This window comes from Portunus trituberculatus, chromosome 46, assembly GCF_017591435.1.
Source record: "Portunus trituberculatus isolate SZX2019 chromosome 46, ASM1759143v1, whole genome shotgun sequence".
Classification (NCBI taxonomy): domain Eukaryota; kingdom Metazoa; phylum Arthropoda; class Malacostraca; order Decapoda; family Portunidae; genus Portunus; species Portunus trituberculatus.
In genome coordinates, this window is record NC_059300.1 from 11,653,128 (window position 1) to 11,671,474 (window position 18,347).

Genomic DNA, 18,347 nt, shown 5'->3' on the forward strand with positions numbered 1-18,347 from the left:
CGTATCTACGGACGTACATAAACTGGATTTCACATAATATATTAACCTCTTCTGTACCATGCCGTGTTTTCTTATTCATTATGGTTACTATTTGATTTTATACAGCTTCAGAAATTTATGTGGGGATTGAAATAGTGAAGACTGTGGCCCTTAATCTTCTGACTTCCATACACCTTTCCTAATGTCATTAAAATCGTCTAATCACATGCAAATCTCAAGGTAAAAATGTGTCCCAGTACTGAGAGAGTTGAAGCTCTTTTTTTTCTATATTAAGTAACTAATTAATTTATTCACTCATAAACTAATAGATTACCCAACAAACTATCTTACTAACCCAACCCAAATGAAACAAAAATAGGTATATAAACAACTAAATAAAATAAAATACCAAAAGAGGTAATATGGAAGAAGTACGAAACGAAGGCGACCAAAGCTAACTAATAAAATGACCAAAGAATCACACCAACCAACTACAACAAAATAAATTCACAGATAAATGCATAAACAAGTAAATAAAGCACAATGAAAAAAAAAAGGTCAGGCAGTACGTAAGAAGAGTGAAGGGAAGGCAAGGCGGTCCAGACTCCGGTCATGGAAAGGCACGCCACGCAATCACGGGCCTAGAACCACTAATACACGAGATAATTGACTTGAATCAGCCTGTGCCTCAAGATTAGAGCTATAAGCCTTGCCTCAGTGACCGCCGCGAGGAGTGACTCAACCGCTGCTCCCATTTTTTCACCGAGGAAAGTGAGACGCAACGGGAGACGCAGCAGGGCGGGGCAAAGGTGGAGCAGAGCAGGGGCGAGTCAGGGAACGTGTAGCATCCTTGGGTGAAATACTTGTAAGGACTGAAAGGCTGGGTGTGGGAGGCGCGGGCTGCAATGACACGGCTGAGGGTGAAAGGTGAGGAGTATTGGATGGGTCTAATGGGGCTAAGAGTAGAAGAAAGGGTTCAAGGATTACTAACTGATTGGCTGGGTGTGGGAGGCGCGGGCTGCAATGATAGGGGTGGAGGTAAAAGGTGAGGAATTGAGGATTTTAATGAGTGTTGGATGGGTCTAATGGGGCAATGAGAGTGGAGGGAAGGGGTGAAAGTATTACTAATTGAAAGGCTGGGTGTGAGAGGGGCGGGTTGCAATGATACAGCTAAGGGTGAAAGATGAGGAGGAGGAGTTTAAAGAGTGAGGGATGAGTCTAATGGGGCTATAAGAGTGGAGGGAAGGAGTGAAACAATTACTAACTGAAAGGCTGGGTGTGGGAGGCGCGGGGTGCAATGATAGGGGGTGGAGGTAAAAGATGAGGAATTGAGAATAGGTTGGGTGTGGGAGGAGCAGGCTGCAATAATACGGCCGGGGATAAAAGATGAGAAATTGGAGGACATTGAGGAGTGTAGGATGAATATAGTGGGGCTATAAGAGTGGAGGGAAGAGGTGAAAGAATTACTAACCGAGAGCTGGGTGTTTTGATGAATAAGCTGAATAAATTTATGAGATCCCAAATTGTCTTTAAACTCAGATGCGCGGACTACAAACTTCGTGAATGCAAAAATAAGGACCTACACACACCAATATAACATTCATCAAACCATCCACTACTTACTCAACCACATCAGTCATTCACTCAACCATTTAACCAGCCCAGTACCAAGTGACTAAACCCGTGCGCCGTAAACAAGCAAGGTGGAGCGGCTTGTCAGGTGTTTCCTTGTAAAGTTATAATTAGTATTAGCGCAGCGCCCCGTCGCGTCTCGCTTCAACACACAAAACGAGCAACAAGGGAGGAACGCGCCGGGAGAGGGATGGGAGACATGTTGGGAGAGGCAGAAACAGGGAGGACTTGATAGTAGGGAGGGTAGAGAGCTGTGTTGGGGGAATCTAGACACAGGGAAGGACTTGGAAGTGGGGAGATGTCTTGGGGGAGGCAGACAGACGGAAGGACTTGTAGTGGGGAAGGAAAGTTAGCTGGGGAGGCAGACAACGGGAGGACTTGATAGTAGGGAGGGTATAGGGAATTGTGTTGGAGGAATTCAAACACAGGGGAAGACTTTGTAGTGGGGAGATATGTTGGGGGAGGCAGACAGAGGGAGAGACTTGGTAGTGGGGAGGGAAAGTTAGTTGGGGAGGCAGACAGCGGAGGACTAGGGAGGTTAGGGAGCTATGTTGGGGGAATTCAGACACCAGGGGGGACTTGGTAAGGAGGAGATGTGTTGGGGGGAAGCAGACAGAGGGAGGGACTTGGTAGTGGAGAGGGAAAGTTAGTTGGGAGGCAGACAACGACAGGACTTAATGGTAGGGAGTTGTGTGAGGGGAATATAGATACTGGTAGGGGATACTTGGTGGTGGGGAAGGGAGGCGTGGTAGGGGAGGCAGACACAGGGAGGACTTCGGGAAGAGAATCGTGTTGGAGGAAAAGTCAGTGTGTGTTTGAATGGAAAGTTTCGCGCGTCACTTCATCAATTCCCGCTGAGTTCCATTAAGTTTGTTCAGTTTGCTTCACGGGGACATGTTCTGCGGCGGCTTTCACTTCCCTGCGTTGGTCCTTCCCTGGTAGGTGGTACTTATGCACACGCGGATTCATATTTGGCGCGTTTTTAACCTCTTCAGTACCATGACACGTTTTCATATTCATTCTTCTTACTATTTGGTGATTTTATACAGCTTCAGAAAATGATGTGGAGGACTGAAATAGTGAAGACTGTGGCTATTAATCCTCTGACCTCCATAGACCCTTCCTAATGTCAATAAAATCGTCTAATTGTACCCAAAACTCACGATGAAAAATGCGTCCCAGTACTGAAGCTTTAGGTTTTTTTTTATCAGGACCATTTGTTTACGTGTTACCAAAACGAGTGTACTATAATCAGGTTCTCACGGCATTTTTGTTTCTTTTCTTCGTTATCTTATCACTGGAATCACGATAACTTCCTTGAAAAGTCGCGTAATGTTCACTGGGGAAGACTGCGATGGTGCGTTTGAGAGTGCTGTATTTCCTGCATCTTCTCTCTTGGTGCCGCCCCTCCTCTTACAAAACCCGATCTAGGCGGCCCGGGTTTGAATCCTTGCCAAATCTAGTTGTCAGGTGGGAGACGTAGCGTTCTTAACCCTAGCGGTGCCATATGACCTTAGCTGTTGCGGAGACTAATAGAATAATTTGCATTTTTCCTCTTATAAAAGACAAAATCATACATAAAAAAAGAATGACAAGACAAATAGATCAGAAAAATAGAAAAAAAAAAAACGTTTGAGAATGTGGTAGTTAATTTTTCTTAGCACATTCTCACCCAGCGTTGTCTTCCTCAATTAGAAACATTAAAAAATATATAAACAAAAACTAAACAAGAATAAAAGAATATATAAAACCTCATAAACACACATAACTGACACACCAAACCACAGCAAGCCACAGCAAGCCACAACACACCCCCGTAACAGTAACAACCGCAGCAAAGCCCAGTGGTGTTTCTGAGATGCCTGCGAGTGATCTAACCGAGATAGGTCACGCTTCCCCGCCTCCCTTCGCAGCCTTACTTCACTCATGCATATTTTACCAAGGCGCGGAATTCTGTGCGGCGCTAAGATAGGAAAGGTGCCTCTCGGGGAAATGGGATTCAAATACGTGAACAAATGAGTGCTCTTCTTTCTAGCGGAGAACGGGAGATGTGTGTGTGTGTGTGTGTGTGTGTGTGTGTGTGTGTGTGTGTGTGTGTGTGTGTGTGTGTGTGTGTGTGTGTGTGTGTGTGTGTGTGTGTGTGTGTAGGTAATCATTAACAGCAGTATCAGTCTTCAAGAAACAGGTGACTACAGGTGGCACTCGTAGGGAGGGAACGAGGGAAGGAGGGAGGAGGAAGGGAGGGAGGAAGAGAGGGAGGGAGAAAGGGAAGGAGAGATGGAGGAAGGAAGAGAGGGAGAGAGGAATGGAGGGATGGATGGATGGAAAGGGAGGGATGGGAAAGAGGGAGGGTGGGCGAGTGTAGAGGCAAAAGTCCTGTGGGGTGAGTCAGTAGGGCAACAAATTAGTGGCAATGTTGGCGGCGCTGTGTTAAGAGGCAGGTGTGTGCACAACTCACGCCACTCCTGTGCTGCTGTCTGCTTCTTATTGTGCCCTGAGTTATGACACACACACACACACACACACACACACACACACACTCTCTCTCTCTCTCTCTGGTCATTCCTCAATATTTCTTGTTTTAGTCACCATATCGTTAATTTCCTTTCTTCTTTACTTTCTGGAACAACAAACACGTTTCCACAAGTGATTATAATACAATTGAAGCCCCTCCCGCTCTCTCTCTCTCTCTCTCTCTCTGGTGGTCTTGCCTGTATTTTTCAGTGGCCATAACATACGTCTGTTGTTGCGCAGTTATTTGAAGCCATCCATCTCGTGAGTGGCCGCCTCTCCAGCACCGCGCAGCACCGCACCGCCGCCGCCACAGCTCACCGCCAACTTTACGGACACAATAACAACGAGGCTACTGTGCAGATACCTCAAGGTGACGCATAAGCCGTAAAGAAAAGCCACCGGGAGGTTACGACGGTGACTCTTACTTGTTTCGTGAAGCGCAGTGGGAAAAGAGAAATGCAGTGATGGATGTCTGTTTGTTGGGTGTCTACGGGGGATGGGTGGATGTGAAGGGCGAGTGACGCAGGTGATGAGAGGGAAGGGAGAAGGAATGGTGACGTTATGGGGAGTAAAGACGTGTGGATAGATTTGTGTGTGTGTGGGTGGATGTGTGGGCGGATGGATAGTTGTGTGTGTGTGTGTGTGTGTGTGTGTGTGTGTGTGTGTGTGTGTGTGTGTGTGTGTGCGTCTTAATCTATCTTCACAATAAATTTCATCAGGGCACTCTGGTAAATGGCGCAACACAACGGGCGTCACTCACAGTCCCCGCGGCACACCACCACCAGACAGACGCCTCGTGACGCCCTCTCAGCCACACACCAATTACCAGACACTTGCATGAACAATCCCAACCCCTCCCACCCCACCCCCGCACGCCTGCCTGACTCCCGCTCTAAGGAACAACACACAGGCAGTACTCACCCCTGGCTGCTGCCCTGCGCCGCCTGGGCGGGGCCACAGGTGGGGACGCTAGCGACCTCGAAGTCGGCAAAGATGTAACTCCTGTAGTAGTTGTCACCGGAACAGCAGAAGCGTGAGAAGAAGCAGGAGGAGAAGCAGGAGAAGTTACTACAGATGCTACAGTACAGAGCGAGGCAAGATCTGCTGCCACGGGGACAGCAGCCTCTGATGTACCTGATGCTGACAAAGACATGACTACTGGTACAGCTGACGCCACACAACTAGGCACTGGAGCTACGAACATACCGGTGGTGTGAGTCTCAGAGGGAGGCTTGCTGGGGGTAGGGGCGGCGGCGGCGGGCGGCGGGGGGTCGTCGCTGGTCACTACCGTGGTGTTGAAGTTGACGCGAGGAGGAAGGGGCGCGGTGATCCCTGAGGATGATTTGGACAAGGGAACTTCTGTGTGTTGGTGGGACTTAAGGACGCCCGAGGAGGACTTGAGGATGCTCCGGCCCGGCGCTGATCCCCGGCCCATGATCTCAGAGGAGGACTTCTTGATGCCTCGGGCGGGCGGCGTGACAACGGTGCCTCGACTCCTGCAACAACCACCGCGTCACCACACCACACCATTCCTGTACACCACTCACCAACTACCTCCCTCACCAACACATGCAAAGAGGTACAGGAGGCAACAAGCATTTCAAGTTCCAGGCGAGTCAAAGATATGTAATTAATGTTTTCTAGTTCATCACACAAACACACACACACACACACACACACACACACACACGGCCCGGTAGCTCAGTGGTTAGAGCTCTGGCTTCACAAGCCAGATGACTGGGGTTCGATTCCCCGGCCGGGTGGAGATATTTGGGTGTGTCTCCTTTCACGTGTAGCCCCTGTTCACCTAGCAGTGAGTAGGTACGGGATGTAAATCGAGGAGTTGTGACCTTGTTGTCCCGGTGTGTGGTGTGTGCCTGGTCTCAGGCCTATCCGAAGATCGGAAACAATGAGCTCTGAGCTCGTTCCGTAGGGTAACGTCTGGCTGTCTCGTCAGAGACTGCAGCAGATCAAACAGTGAATTACAAACACATAGTAATGAATGTCTCGTCTCGTACACATCAACAAGTTTCATCCACACACACACACACACACACACACACACACACACACACAACCCTCCCTCCTCTCTCGCCAGCTGGACACACTCACCTCGGGGGCGCCACGGGATGGGGCAGCGAGTGGTCTCCCGCCTGGGGCCTGAACCCTCTGCTGGTGGCGTAGCTGGTGCTGGAGTACACGCTGCTCCTGGCGGGGAAAGAGGGGAGTTTGAGAGAGTCCTACTGTTATGTTCCTCCTCCTAACAGGATATGCGTAGGCGGTAATATGGTGAAGCAGACGAAAAGAAGACCTGTAAGACCTGTAATGGATTCGTCTCTCTCTCTCTCTCTCTCTCTCTCTACTTGGGGTTTCTCATACAATAAAAAGGAACATGTGTTTTTTACTCCTTGTAGTTTAAATTTTTGATGAGCAAAGCTAACTAACTACGGCTGCTGAATATAAAATTACACACAGCATTAGCAATCAGTCAGAGGGTTAAAGTAGTGAGTGGCATAGAAACACGAGGAGCAACAGAAGAACCTTTAACTGAGACCCCGTATTCAGAATCGCTTTGCTCTCTTACCACGAGTACTTTCCAAGGCCACAGAGATGATTAGCGGAATTTTCAAGAGTGTTTCTACAGTTAATAGTGTAGAAATCTTGTCACTCTGCCTCTAGAACCGTAAAAAACACCTTAAAAACTCGTGTCAATTTAAATAAAGCCTTTTGAAATAGGAGGCGAAGAACAGAAGTGTTTAAGAATATGAGCCTTAGTAACACAGAGATGCTTAGCAGAATTCTCAAGAGTGTTCCTACAGTTAATAGTGTAGAAATCTTGTCACTCTGCCTCTAGAACCGTAAAATAAAAAAATACCTTAAAAAAACTCGTGCCAATTTAAATAAAGCCTTTTTAAAATAATGGAGGGGAAGCACAGAAGTGTTTGATGAGAACACGAACCTTAGTAACACAGACTAGGTTATCACACAGACATCTTGACCGGCCACGGTGAGACGGGAAGGCAAACACAATCACGGGGTTATAACAACACGAGGCACGACAATCAGAGACGCTGAGGTTGATAGACAAACAAAGAATTATCATAAACAGAAGGAAAGGGAAAGATTTTGACACGACCGAACTCTGGTGGGCTTTTGAGAGAGAGAGAGAGAGAGAGAGAGAGAGAGAGAGAGAGAGAGAGAGAGAGAGAGAGAGAGAGAGAGAGAGAGAGAGAGAGAGAGAGAGAGAGAGAGAGAGAGAGAGAGAGAGAGAGAGAGAGAGAGAGAGAGAGAGAGAGAGAGAGAGAGAGAGAGAGAGAGAGAGAGAGAGAGAGAGAGAGAGAGAGAGAGAGAGAGAGAAAGAAGAGAGAAAGAAGAGAAGAGAAGAGAAGAGAAGTGAAGAGAAGGAAAAATAAGAGAAGAGAAGGAGAAAAAATAAGGTGAAAATAGATAGAAAAAAACAACAACAGCTACACACACACACACACACACACACACACACACACACACACACACACACACACTAGCCGGAAAACATAAAACAACCAGCCTCCACTTACCTAAACCCCCCAAAAAAGGACTGAAATGCTGAGATACGAACAGAAAAAAGAATACAACCAAGGAGAGACAGACGGCTTTCCCAGCAACACGGGAGGAGTGAGTGCGACATGGTAGTGATGGAAGGAAAGCTGGACGGGGCGAGGATGTCCTGAGAAACTGTGAAGTGAAGGATAAGAACGGAAAAAAACGGATAGGAAGATGAGAAGGAAGAGGAGGGCTAGAGAAGAGACGAATGAAGAAAGATAAAGTTAATTTGGAAAGGAAGAGAGTTTGTGTGATGGTTGGCAATGGAGGAAAGGAGGGAAGGAGGTGGAGGAAAGGAAGAGAAGGGTGCAGGTAAACACATGGAGGTATGGAGGTTTGGAGAGGAGGTATTGGAGGTGGAGGCATAAAGGTAGATCTGGCTAAAGGTCACAGGTTAAGACTCGAGAGGTTACGTTTGATGAAAGGAAGGAAAGAAGGAAGGGAAAGAAGGAAGAGGGAAGGGAGAAAGGGAAAGGAATGGCGGGAGGAAGAAAGGGAAGACATGACTAGAAAGGTGATATGATGACGGATACGGGGAAATAAAAGAACGGAGAGAGAGAGAGAGAGAGAGAGAGAGAGAGAGAGAGAGAGAGAGAGAGAGAGAGAGAGAGAGAGAGTGTAGTGCAGTGAGTGAGGTGTCAAAACAATATACTAACGAGAAAAAGACGTTTAGAATAGTTCCTTGCCAACACAAGGAGCTTTATGTATAAATCTCTTTCTGTACCTGATTTATTGTAAAATTATAAGTGTAAGATAATGTTTAAATAAAGAGAGAGAGAGAGAGAGAGAGAGAGAGAGAGAGAGAGAGAGAGAGAGAGAGAGAGAGAGAGAGAGAGAGAGAGAGAGAGAGAGAGAGACGCCTTAGGATATTTGAATCTAAGTAGGAGCATCTCAAACTTCTTTTCCCACTGAAGCAAGTCTCTCTCTCTCTCTCTCTCTCTGAGCATCTCGTCGGAGGAAGCTAGGCAGGAAAGAAGGCAGAAAGGAAGGAAGGAAGGAAGGAAGGAAGGAAGGAAGGAAGGAAGGAAGGAAGGAAGGAAAGAGAGAGAGGGAAGGGAAGTAGGAAGAATAAATTGGTATGACTGGGTGAAGGAGGAGGAAGAGAGTGAAGGAGGCACGGAAGCGGGTGTTGGTGGGGTCTTGGTAGGGATGGGAGATGGTTGGTAGGGGTGCAGGGACCTTCTTCCTTCGGCGGGTGGTGGTGGTGGTGGTGAAGAAGGAAGCGTTATCGGAAGGCAATTACGATGGCGGCGTGTCGAAGTCAGTTCCATTTGGTTGTGGTTAAATTGGTTATTGGCGATGCTGGGAGAGATATGCGAGTCACTCTTCCCAACGGCTCTTTTTTTTTACCCCCCCCTCTCTCTCTCTCTCTCTCTCTCTCTCTCTCTGTTGTCCCCGTCGCGTCCCACTTCAACGAGGTTCGAATCGGCGTGTCCCAGTGTTTCGAAGCTTGCAGTGTTCCATTGTCATACTGGGGCAAAGTTCATTTTTTTTTTTTACTTCTGTCTGTCTGTCTGTATGTATGTATGTATGTATGTCTCTGTCTGCCTGTCTGTCTGTTTTTCTCCATCTGTTTGTTTGTCTATATGTTCAATTGTTTGTGTGTCTTGTCTGTGCGTATCTCTCTCTCTCTCTCTCTCTCTCTCTCTCTCTCTCTCTGCACTATATTTTCGTCAACCTCGTCGTTTTAATTCGTCTGAACGTTCTCAATTTGTGTCAGTTCTGTGAAGTCTTTCTTTCTTTACGCCTTCATAAACATTCATTATTCCTTGCACGTCTTTTCTATTCGTCCTTTCCGCGGTTTCTTCCTCCCCTCCTCATCATTCTATTTAATTCCCCGTAGTTTTCGCCACCCTTCTTTCGCACCGTCCCTCGCCTTCATTCCCCCTCTCATTTCTATACTTTTCTCTTCCCTCCTTGCCGCGCTCTATCTTCTTTTCTCTTTACCTCTTCTTTCTTTTCCTCTCGCCGCCTCCCTCCCCCTCACATCATCACCGTTCACCTTTGATCCTTACCTGGCAGTGACGTCACTCGCGCTGCCTCCGCCATCGCTGCTCCGCCTCACTCCTCTTCCTCCTCCTTCTGCTTCCCTATCACACCCTCTGCCGCCCCTGTCAGCGTTGAGAGGGAGATTGGGTGGCCCTCCCGCTACCGAGGATCCGAGGGAGGCCATGGAGAGGACGCTGACAGAGGGCGAGGACATGCCTGAGGCGACGCTGTCCACTGCTCACTTTGGGCACCGCCAGACACTTGACCTGAGGGAGAGACAAGTCCATTACTCTGCTGCCTCCACGCCTGTTTATGTTGACCACCGGTGAGGCGGCCAACCTCGCTTCCTCCCTCCCTCCCTCCCTCCTATCGCCACTGATGTTGTTGTTCTAAGAGTAGTTGTTGTTGTTAGTGTTGTTGTTGTTGTTGCTCCTTTCTCCTCCTCCTCTATCTCGTTCTCCTCCTACACTAGAATGGACACAGGTGAAATGATCGATATTTCCCTCCCCAGGGCGGGGGCGTCATCTCCTCACACGGACACGTTTTCTGAAACTCTAAATGAGATGATGTGACTTGTGAGGGAATAATATACATCGTGTATTTCCAGTTTATAAGAGATTAAAGCAATAAAGAACAAAATGTGAGGGAGGAGCGGCTGGCGTGCAGGACGAGCTGCCCCTTGCCACTGTAATCACAACTACTGACAGCGCAGAAGAGTGTTCCAAGGCAGCTAAACTTAGCGTACGATTACTTATCAGAGGTGCGGGTGGCTAACTCTCCCGCGGCACGAAGATGAACCGCCAGCATGCGATCCTGAGCAGCGCCGCCACCTCGCCCTCTGCCGCTGCTGGAGGCGCCGACGAGGAGCCGATGAGGAACAGATCCCTCACAGCGTGTCCGGCGAGGCGTCACGCGAGGATTTAGCACAACTAAGCTTGACCCGTTTGACAAAAAGGAAACCACAATTCTTAAACGCTTTGTTCTCTCTTTAGGACTGACTTTTAGCGGCCACAGACATAATGAGTCAGCTTTTCACTCTAGCTCCTATCTCTAAATGTAGAATCAAGAACACAGCACTTAAGAAAACATCAGTATTGACTACCAGTATTGACCACCAGTATTGACCACCAGTATTGACGATATGAGACACCGAAAAATTTGAGGACACAGACTTGACGGTGCCTCTGGATACAAATTGACCAAGTTTCTTTCTTCCCGGGCAACTTTTCAGAGAGAGAGAGAGAGAGAGAGAGAGAGAGAGAGAGAGAGAGAGATGTGTGTGTGTGTGTGTGTGTGTGTGTGTGTGTGTGTGTGTGTGTGTGTGTGTGTGTGTGTGTGTGAGGCTTCCCGCAACACAAACTTCGCCCATAGAACCATCGTGACTTCGCATTCATCTTGGCGCGTCTTCATGACATCGAAGTTGGAACACTCTTCGTCCTGCACATCTCGAGACATGACGCGAAAAAAAATCAGGTTATTTCAAAAGTTCACTCTGTCTTCTCTTCCTTTATTCGTGCGTCTCTCTCTCTCTCTCTCTCTCTCTCTCTCTCTCTCTCTCTCTCTCTCTCTCTCTCTCAGTGGATAGATAAATATATACGTAACTGAATAGATAAAAGTGCATTATTTAGTAAAAAACCTGGCGAATCAGCGATGACAGTAAGGTTTGCAAGGATAACTTCTCACAAATAATTGAAAACAAGTCTACGAGTACATGAGAGAGAGAGAGAGAGAGAGAGAGAGAGAGAGAGAGAGAGAGAGAGAGAGAGAGAGAGAGAGAGAGAGAGAGAAGAAAAAACAAACTCCACTCCTTTTCTTATTTCATCAATTAGTTATATATTCTTTTCACTTCTACCACAAATCTCACCTCGTCCTTGGGTGACAAGATACAGGTAACGAATGACAAGGGGGAGGCAAAGACAACCAAAAATAAAGCAAAGTAAAACACGCAAGCACACAGACGAGCCGAACCGAACCGAACCGAACCAAACCGAGGCGAGGCGAGGCGAGGCGAAGCAAGACTGAGTAGAGAAGTAATCGCAAATAATCCTGATCAAACACACTATTTTCCACTCGTCCTGCACCCTCAACCCCCTTCCCCTACCCCCCTTCACCCTTCCACCCCTCCCCTTAACCGTCCCCTCACCCCTCCCAGTAACTTATGCGTGATCCCTTTCCCTGATACAGCATAGACATCCCCCCCTACCCTTCCTCCTCTTCTCCCTCTCTCTCACCCCCTTCCCGTTTCCTCTCCCAAACAGCCATTAGGACGCTAACAAACTGCTTCGATTATGGACAAAGAACGAGAGGATTAGCGCGGGCCGAACTACAGACTCGCGTTATCTATTGGGTCATGATGGGGAGGTGTGAGTGAGTGGGGAGGAGGGAGACTGGGAGATGAGAGGGTGGGGAGGAAGTCAGGGTTTGTGCGTGTGTGTTTGTGTGTGTGTTACGTGCTCCGTGTTTAGTGCGTGTGCGTGTACAGCGAATGGGGAAAGGAGAATGGGAAGGGGAAGTGAGGAGGAGAAGTGGGGAGGGAAGTTACACCATTAGCCTTGTGATAGTGGTGGTGTGATGGTGTGTGTATGTGTGTGTGTTTGTGTTGCGTGCTCCGTGTTTAGTGCGTGTGCGTGTACCGCGAATGGGGAAAGGGGAATGGGGAGGGGAAGTGAGGAGCGGATGTGGGGAGGGAAGTTACACCATTAACCTTGTGACAATGTTGGTGAGCGTGTGTGAGTGGTGGTGAGCGTGTGTGAGTGTGCCCTGCGATGGTGCGTGTGATGTGTCTTGTAATGCCAGGCTGGGAGACGCTTTTCTTATCGCAGCCTTAGAATGTCTCACCACGCCCAATGCCTCCTTGTCTACATGAACACACTGGACTATTTACCTTATGGACATCCTGCATTAGTTCCAGATTGATGCTTATTTACCCACACGAGCTTGGCGGATGATATGTTAGTTCCGAGATGTTGTTGACGTAAGGCTGACTCTCCTATCACTGTCCCACCACGCCATAATGAAGGACGCTACACATGTGGTATCCAGTAGAAGTATTAACCCTTTCAATACGAAGACACATTTTCATCTTGATTTTGAGCACGATTAGAGGATTTTATTTGCATTAAGAAGGGTTTATAGAAGTCAAAAGATTAATGGCCAGAGTCTTTATTATTTCAATCCCCCACATAAGTTTCTGAGGCTGTATAAAATCGCCAAATAGTATCTAAATTGAACATGAAAAGGCGGCATGGTACTGAAGGGGTTAATAGTTCAGGTCGCAAGGTAGTTATGGATTGACGGAACCTTAGTTGTGATATATGAATTCTGAAATGGTCTTTAACTTTTTCAATACTGAGACGCATTTGTACCATGAGTTTGAATATGATTAAATGATTCTATTGACATTAAGAAGGGTGTGTGGAGGTCAGAAGATTAATGACCAGAGTCTTCATCATTTTAATCCTCCAAATGAGTTTCTGAAGCTGTATGAAGTCACCATATAGTCACCAAAATGAATTATGAAGTCTATGGAGGTCAGAAGATTAATGGCCAGAGTCTTCACCATTTTAATCTCCCACATAAGTTTCTGGAGCTGTATAAATTTACCAAATAGTGAGGAGAATGAATATAAAAACGTGTCAAGGTACTGAAGGGGTTAACACTTTCGTCTTTTGTTAACATTTACATCACTGTCGTAAATTGGTTGATCGACATGAAGGGGTAAAAAACATGACATTAATTTCGCATTTGCAACGTAAGAGAAATAAAGTGTTTGTAAGATTAGAAGAAAAATACATCTCTTGAAAAGTTTAGGATGATTAGTGGGAAAGATTGAACAACAGTGAAGCAGTGAAAGGGTTAGCTAAAACTATATCATGTTGCAGAGTAGTAATAACCTTTGTTGGAATAGCAAATAGCTACACTACATCACGCTGCTCGCTAATAACAGCCCTGGTGTGTATGCATCGGTGTCACTGAGCCAATGCTGCACAACACCGCCTTGAGGGATGCCTGCACCACGCGTCGCCTTGGCCACGTGCTCACACACACACACACACACACACACACACACACACACACACACACACACACACACACAGCAGGCGACCATGAATGTCAATAATAATAATAATAATAATAATGATAATAATAATAATAATAATAATAATAATAATAATAATAATAATAATAATAATGATAATGATAATAATAATAATAATAATAACACACACACACACACACACACACACACACACACACACACACACACACACACACACAACTGTGAAGCAATGACAGCAGGAGTGATGGAGTAGTGCGAGGAACTGTAGTGTCTGTAGTTCTATTTCTCAGCAATGAAGTCGTTTAGAACATGACATCGGTGACAGCAGGAGTGGTCGAGGAGTGCAAGCCTGTCAGAGCCTGCGGTGCTATTCCTGCTCTCTGGAGGCTTCAAGGACCACTTCAATGAGGCAACAAGTGTCATGGTGTCACTGCCTGCCTGCCTGTCACGGGGCTGAGGAACGTCACGTGAAGGAATGAAAGAAATTTAGCTTCCCCATGATCGGAGTGTCAGGAATAGAGTAGTGTACGAGTGGCAATGTGGCACGTGTACGCAGTGTTGCCAGACCAAAAGGCACCTGTCGTGATACATTAGCACACTGACACTTGAAGATACAATACCCTGACGTGTACACACACACACACACACACACACACACACACACACACACACACACACACACACACACACACACACACACAAAGAAAAGAAGTCACTAAATTTTTAAAAACCTCTGAATCTTATAATGTAAACTAGCACTCAATAACACATTAGAATACGATAGACTGACATGTAGTGAAGGAAAAGCACTATTTAGCACACTGACACATGATAACAGAACACCATGACGTACACATAAAAAAAGAAAAGAAAGAACACAAAATTTTTATACACTTCAGAAAGTTATAATGTAAACTGACACTCAGCAACACAACACGACAGACTGACATGTAGTGAAGGAAACGCACTATTTACAGGTGTCATCTTGCAACCTCATACTCGTTTCCACACCGTCTCTTTATCTAGCAATATTTCAAGAAGGAGGAAAGACAGCTGCTGGTTACCTCCCTTTTACCCACGAACTATACTGCACCATGAGGAGGGAGGGAGGGAGGGAGGAAGGGAGGAAGTGATGAAAGTGAGGAAGGGAGGGAAAGAGAGGGAATGATAACAGAGGGGGATAAAGGATAGAGATGGTAGGAAGGAGGGAGATGAAAGGAGGGACAGAGAGGAGAATGAAGGGATGGAAGGAGGGAAGGTTGGAGAGAGGGGTGAGGGAAAGATAAAAAGGGAGAGAAGGTACGAGGGAAGGATACCAGGAGGGAGGGAGGGAGGGAGGGAAGGAGGGAGAATGAGGGAGAGGGAAGGAAGGAAGGAGAGAGAGGGAGAGGGAAGGAAAAAAAGGAGAGAAGGAAAGGAAAGGATACCAGGAGGGAGAGAGGGACGGAAGGAAGGAGGGAGGGAAAGAAGGAGGGAGAGAGGGAGGGAAGGAGGGAGGAAGGGAAAGGAGGGAGAGAGGGAAGGAAGGAGGGAGGGAGGGAGAGTGGTCACGCTACTTACTGAGACTCATGAGGCAGGCGGCACCCACACCCAATCCTTCATAGGCCTAGACAAATTACCACCTTACAGCGCTGAGGATTATGGGTCACGCTGCCACCTTCACTCTTCCTCCTCCCACCACCTATTACCCCACCTGCCGCCCTCCCCCACCTTACCTGCCGCCCTCCCCCCCTTTTTACCTGCCGCCCCACGCCACCTGACCGGCTAATGCATGGGTCCTCCTCCCCTCCCCCTCTCACACCCACACCTTGTAAAGCACACCCACGTCATCCTTTATCCGCAATTTTCTCTTATTTTTTTCTATTTTTCATTTTCTTCTCTTTCTTTTTCCCTTTCTTTCCTGGATGACTGTGTTGGTTGAGCTTAATCTTCTCTTGCAAATGTTTTATCTTTCGTTTGTTTAAGCAAAAAAAAAAAAAAAGCTTATGAACATTACTGGATATACTGAAGTTGATGTATATGTTTGAAAAAAAATATATATATACGTATACATAGAGCGAGAGAGAGAGAGAGAGAGAGAGAGAGAGAGAGAGAGAGAGAGAGAGAGAGAGAGAGAGAATGTGAAAAAGGTCTCACTTACTCTAGAGCTCCTAAAAGCAACAACCTCCAGATTCTTTGTAAATGAATAAGAATGAGACGGACAATTGCCCAAGAGAGTTCGTCAAGGAAGGGAGAAGTTGTCAGGTGTCCCAGCGAGGCATTGGTGCTACAGTGAATCCCGTCATTTGTAGAGACAGTCATCGCTAAATCCATCTTATTATTTTTTTTAAGCCATGTTTTTTGAAGGATAGGAGGGAGATGAAGTAATCTTTTTCTCATCTCTCTCTCTCTCTCTCTCTCTCTCTCTCTCTCTCTCTCTCTCTCTCTCTCTCTCTCTCTCTCTCTGTTCCTGCCATGTAATTCTTCACAGTCATAGTTTTCAAAGAGTCAAGGGAAGCAAGTGGCATTCCTTCTCCTTCTAGCAAAGTACTTTACCATACTATGTGAGACTCACGCACCGAGGCAACCATTACAGCTATTACGGCCACTGAGACATAGAGAATAACACTTAGGATGGGCAATTCTTACCACCACTACCACCACCACCACCACCACCACCACTACTACTATAAAGAAGATGATGATGATGAAAAAGAAGAAGAAAAAGTAGAAGAAGAAGAAGAAGAAGAAGAAGATCCGGCGATGATGATGATGATGATGAAAAAATGGAGAAGAACAAGAAAAAGAGAAAAAGAAAAAAAGAACAAGAACAAGAAAAGAAGAACAAGAACAAAAACAAGAACCACAACCACCACTACCACCACCACTACCACAACCAACAATAACAACAATAACAGCATCACCACAACCACCACCACCACCACCACCACTAAGAACAACAAGAGTATCACCGTACAATCTATTTATCAAAAGCTTCGCGCATGGAGTCAAGACGGAAGGAGGACAAGACAAGCCGAGACAAAACAAGCCGAGACAAGACGAGACGAGACGAGACGAAACAGGAAGAGACACGCTCACGGTTCAATCTGATTATCCTTACGAGCACGAGAGAGAGAGAGAGAGAGAGAGAGAGAGAGAGAGAGAGAGAGAGAGAGAGAGAGAGAGAGAGAGAGCATTAACGGTTGTCTCAGTAAGGCTAGGAGTATTGAGAAGGTTGATGCTCTGCGCTGCTCTGAATGGAACTACCCAACGTGCTGGAAACTGCCTCCTACAAGTGACGATAAGGCAGATCCAGGCGTTGCATAGATGCTGTCTAGGCGCGCCGGGGTAGAGAGATGGGGCACCCAAGAGATGATTGATTAGATTGTGATTACAGGGATGAATGTTACGAGATGAGAAGGGAGGAGAAGGATCAGAAGGAGGAGGAGGAGGAGAAGGATCAGAAGGATCAGAAGGAGGAGGAGGAGGAGGAGGAGGAGGAGGAGGAGGAGGAGGCTAAGGAAGACGAGGATGACAGCGATGACGAAATTGCATGAGTAAGATTAGGAATGGATGAACGTCAGAATGGCAAATGAACGACAGAAAAAATATAACAGACGAAAATGAAGAAAAAAGAAGAAGGGAAACATGAGTTGATAAAACTAAGGACAGGCGATTGAAAGGAATAGTGGAATTCACACACACACACACACACACACACACACACACACACACACACACACACACACACACACACACACACACATTTTTTAAGCAAGAGGGAAACCAGCCAAGGGCAACAAAATATTAAAAAAAGGCCGACTTAAAATGCCAGTTCCCTTAAAGATTGGTAAAGAATTAGCCAATATTCAAGACAAATGTCTTCAAACGTCCCTCTTAAAAGAAGTCAAGTCATAGGAGGATAGAAATACAGAAGCAGGCAGGGAGTTCCAGAGTTTACCAGAGAAAAGTAAACACACACACACACACACACACACACACACACACACACACACACACACACACACACACACACACACACACACACACACACACACACACACACAAAGCAATGGTTGTCTTTTCCATACCCGATTTCGCCCCACCGCAGGACACATAGGTCGGACGGATATTGTTTCTCTCTCTCTCTCTCTCTCTCTCTCTCTCTCTCTCTCTCTCTCTCTCTCTCTCTCTGAAATTTCCATCTATACGGAATCTGCGTTATCGGATAGAGGCTAAATTGGAATGCTTTTCATCTCGACATTTAGGGGAGCGGCAGGTGAGCATTTTTATTTGTTTCATCTGTTTATTCATATCCATTGCCTTCCCCACCCCATCTCTCTCTCTCTCTCTCTCTCTCTCTCTCTCTCTCTCTCTCTCTCTCTCTCTCTCTCTCTCTCTCTCTCTCTCTCTCTCTCTCTCTCTCGTTTAGTCAGCTGCCACTAGTAAGATTGTTGGTGTTTTTTTTGTTGCTTTTGTTGTTTTTGTTGTATTTGCTTATATCGTGTTTATTTATTTCTCGTGCCAACATCTTCACGTTAGCTGAGCGTGACGAGCCGCACTACACACTCCTTCCCGCTGAGTGCCGTACGCGTGTTTCTCCTCAAGCAAC

The 18,347-nt window shown here is 46.7% G+C and overlaps 1 protein-coding gene across 5 annotated transcripts in view; it reads right to left on the reverse strand.

The window, feature by feature from the left end:
* The window catches only part of LOC123520305 (ankyrin repeat and KH domain-containing protein mask-like), a 228,090-nt gene that overhangs the window by 133,037 nt on the left and 76,706 nt on the right, over positions 1-18,347 (reverse strand). For 3 of the 5 annotated variants that reach the window (XM_045282504.1, XM_045282502.1, XM_045282503.1), the window contains 4 exons: positions 9,723-9,962; positions 6,238-6,333; positions 5,332-5,621; positions 5,047-5,127 (listed from right to left, as the gene is read on the reverse strand). In XM_045282504.1, coding sequence (XP_045138439.1) covers positions 5,047-5,127; positions 5,332-5,621; positions 6,238-6,333; positions 9,723-9,910 — 655 coding nt within the window. In that variant the 5' untranslated portion in view covers positions 9,911-9,962. The remainder of the gene's footprint in view (positions 1-5,046; positions 5,128-5,331; positions 5,622-6,237; positions 6,334-9,722; positions 9,963-18,347) is intronic. The other 2 variants (XM_045282506.1, XM_045282505.1) reach the window with 1 other exon arrangement.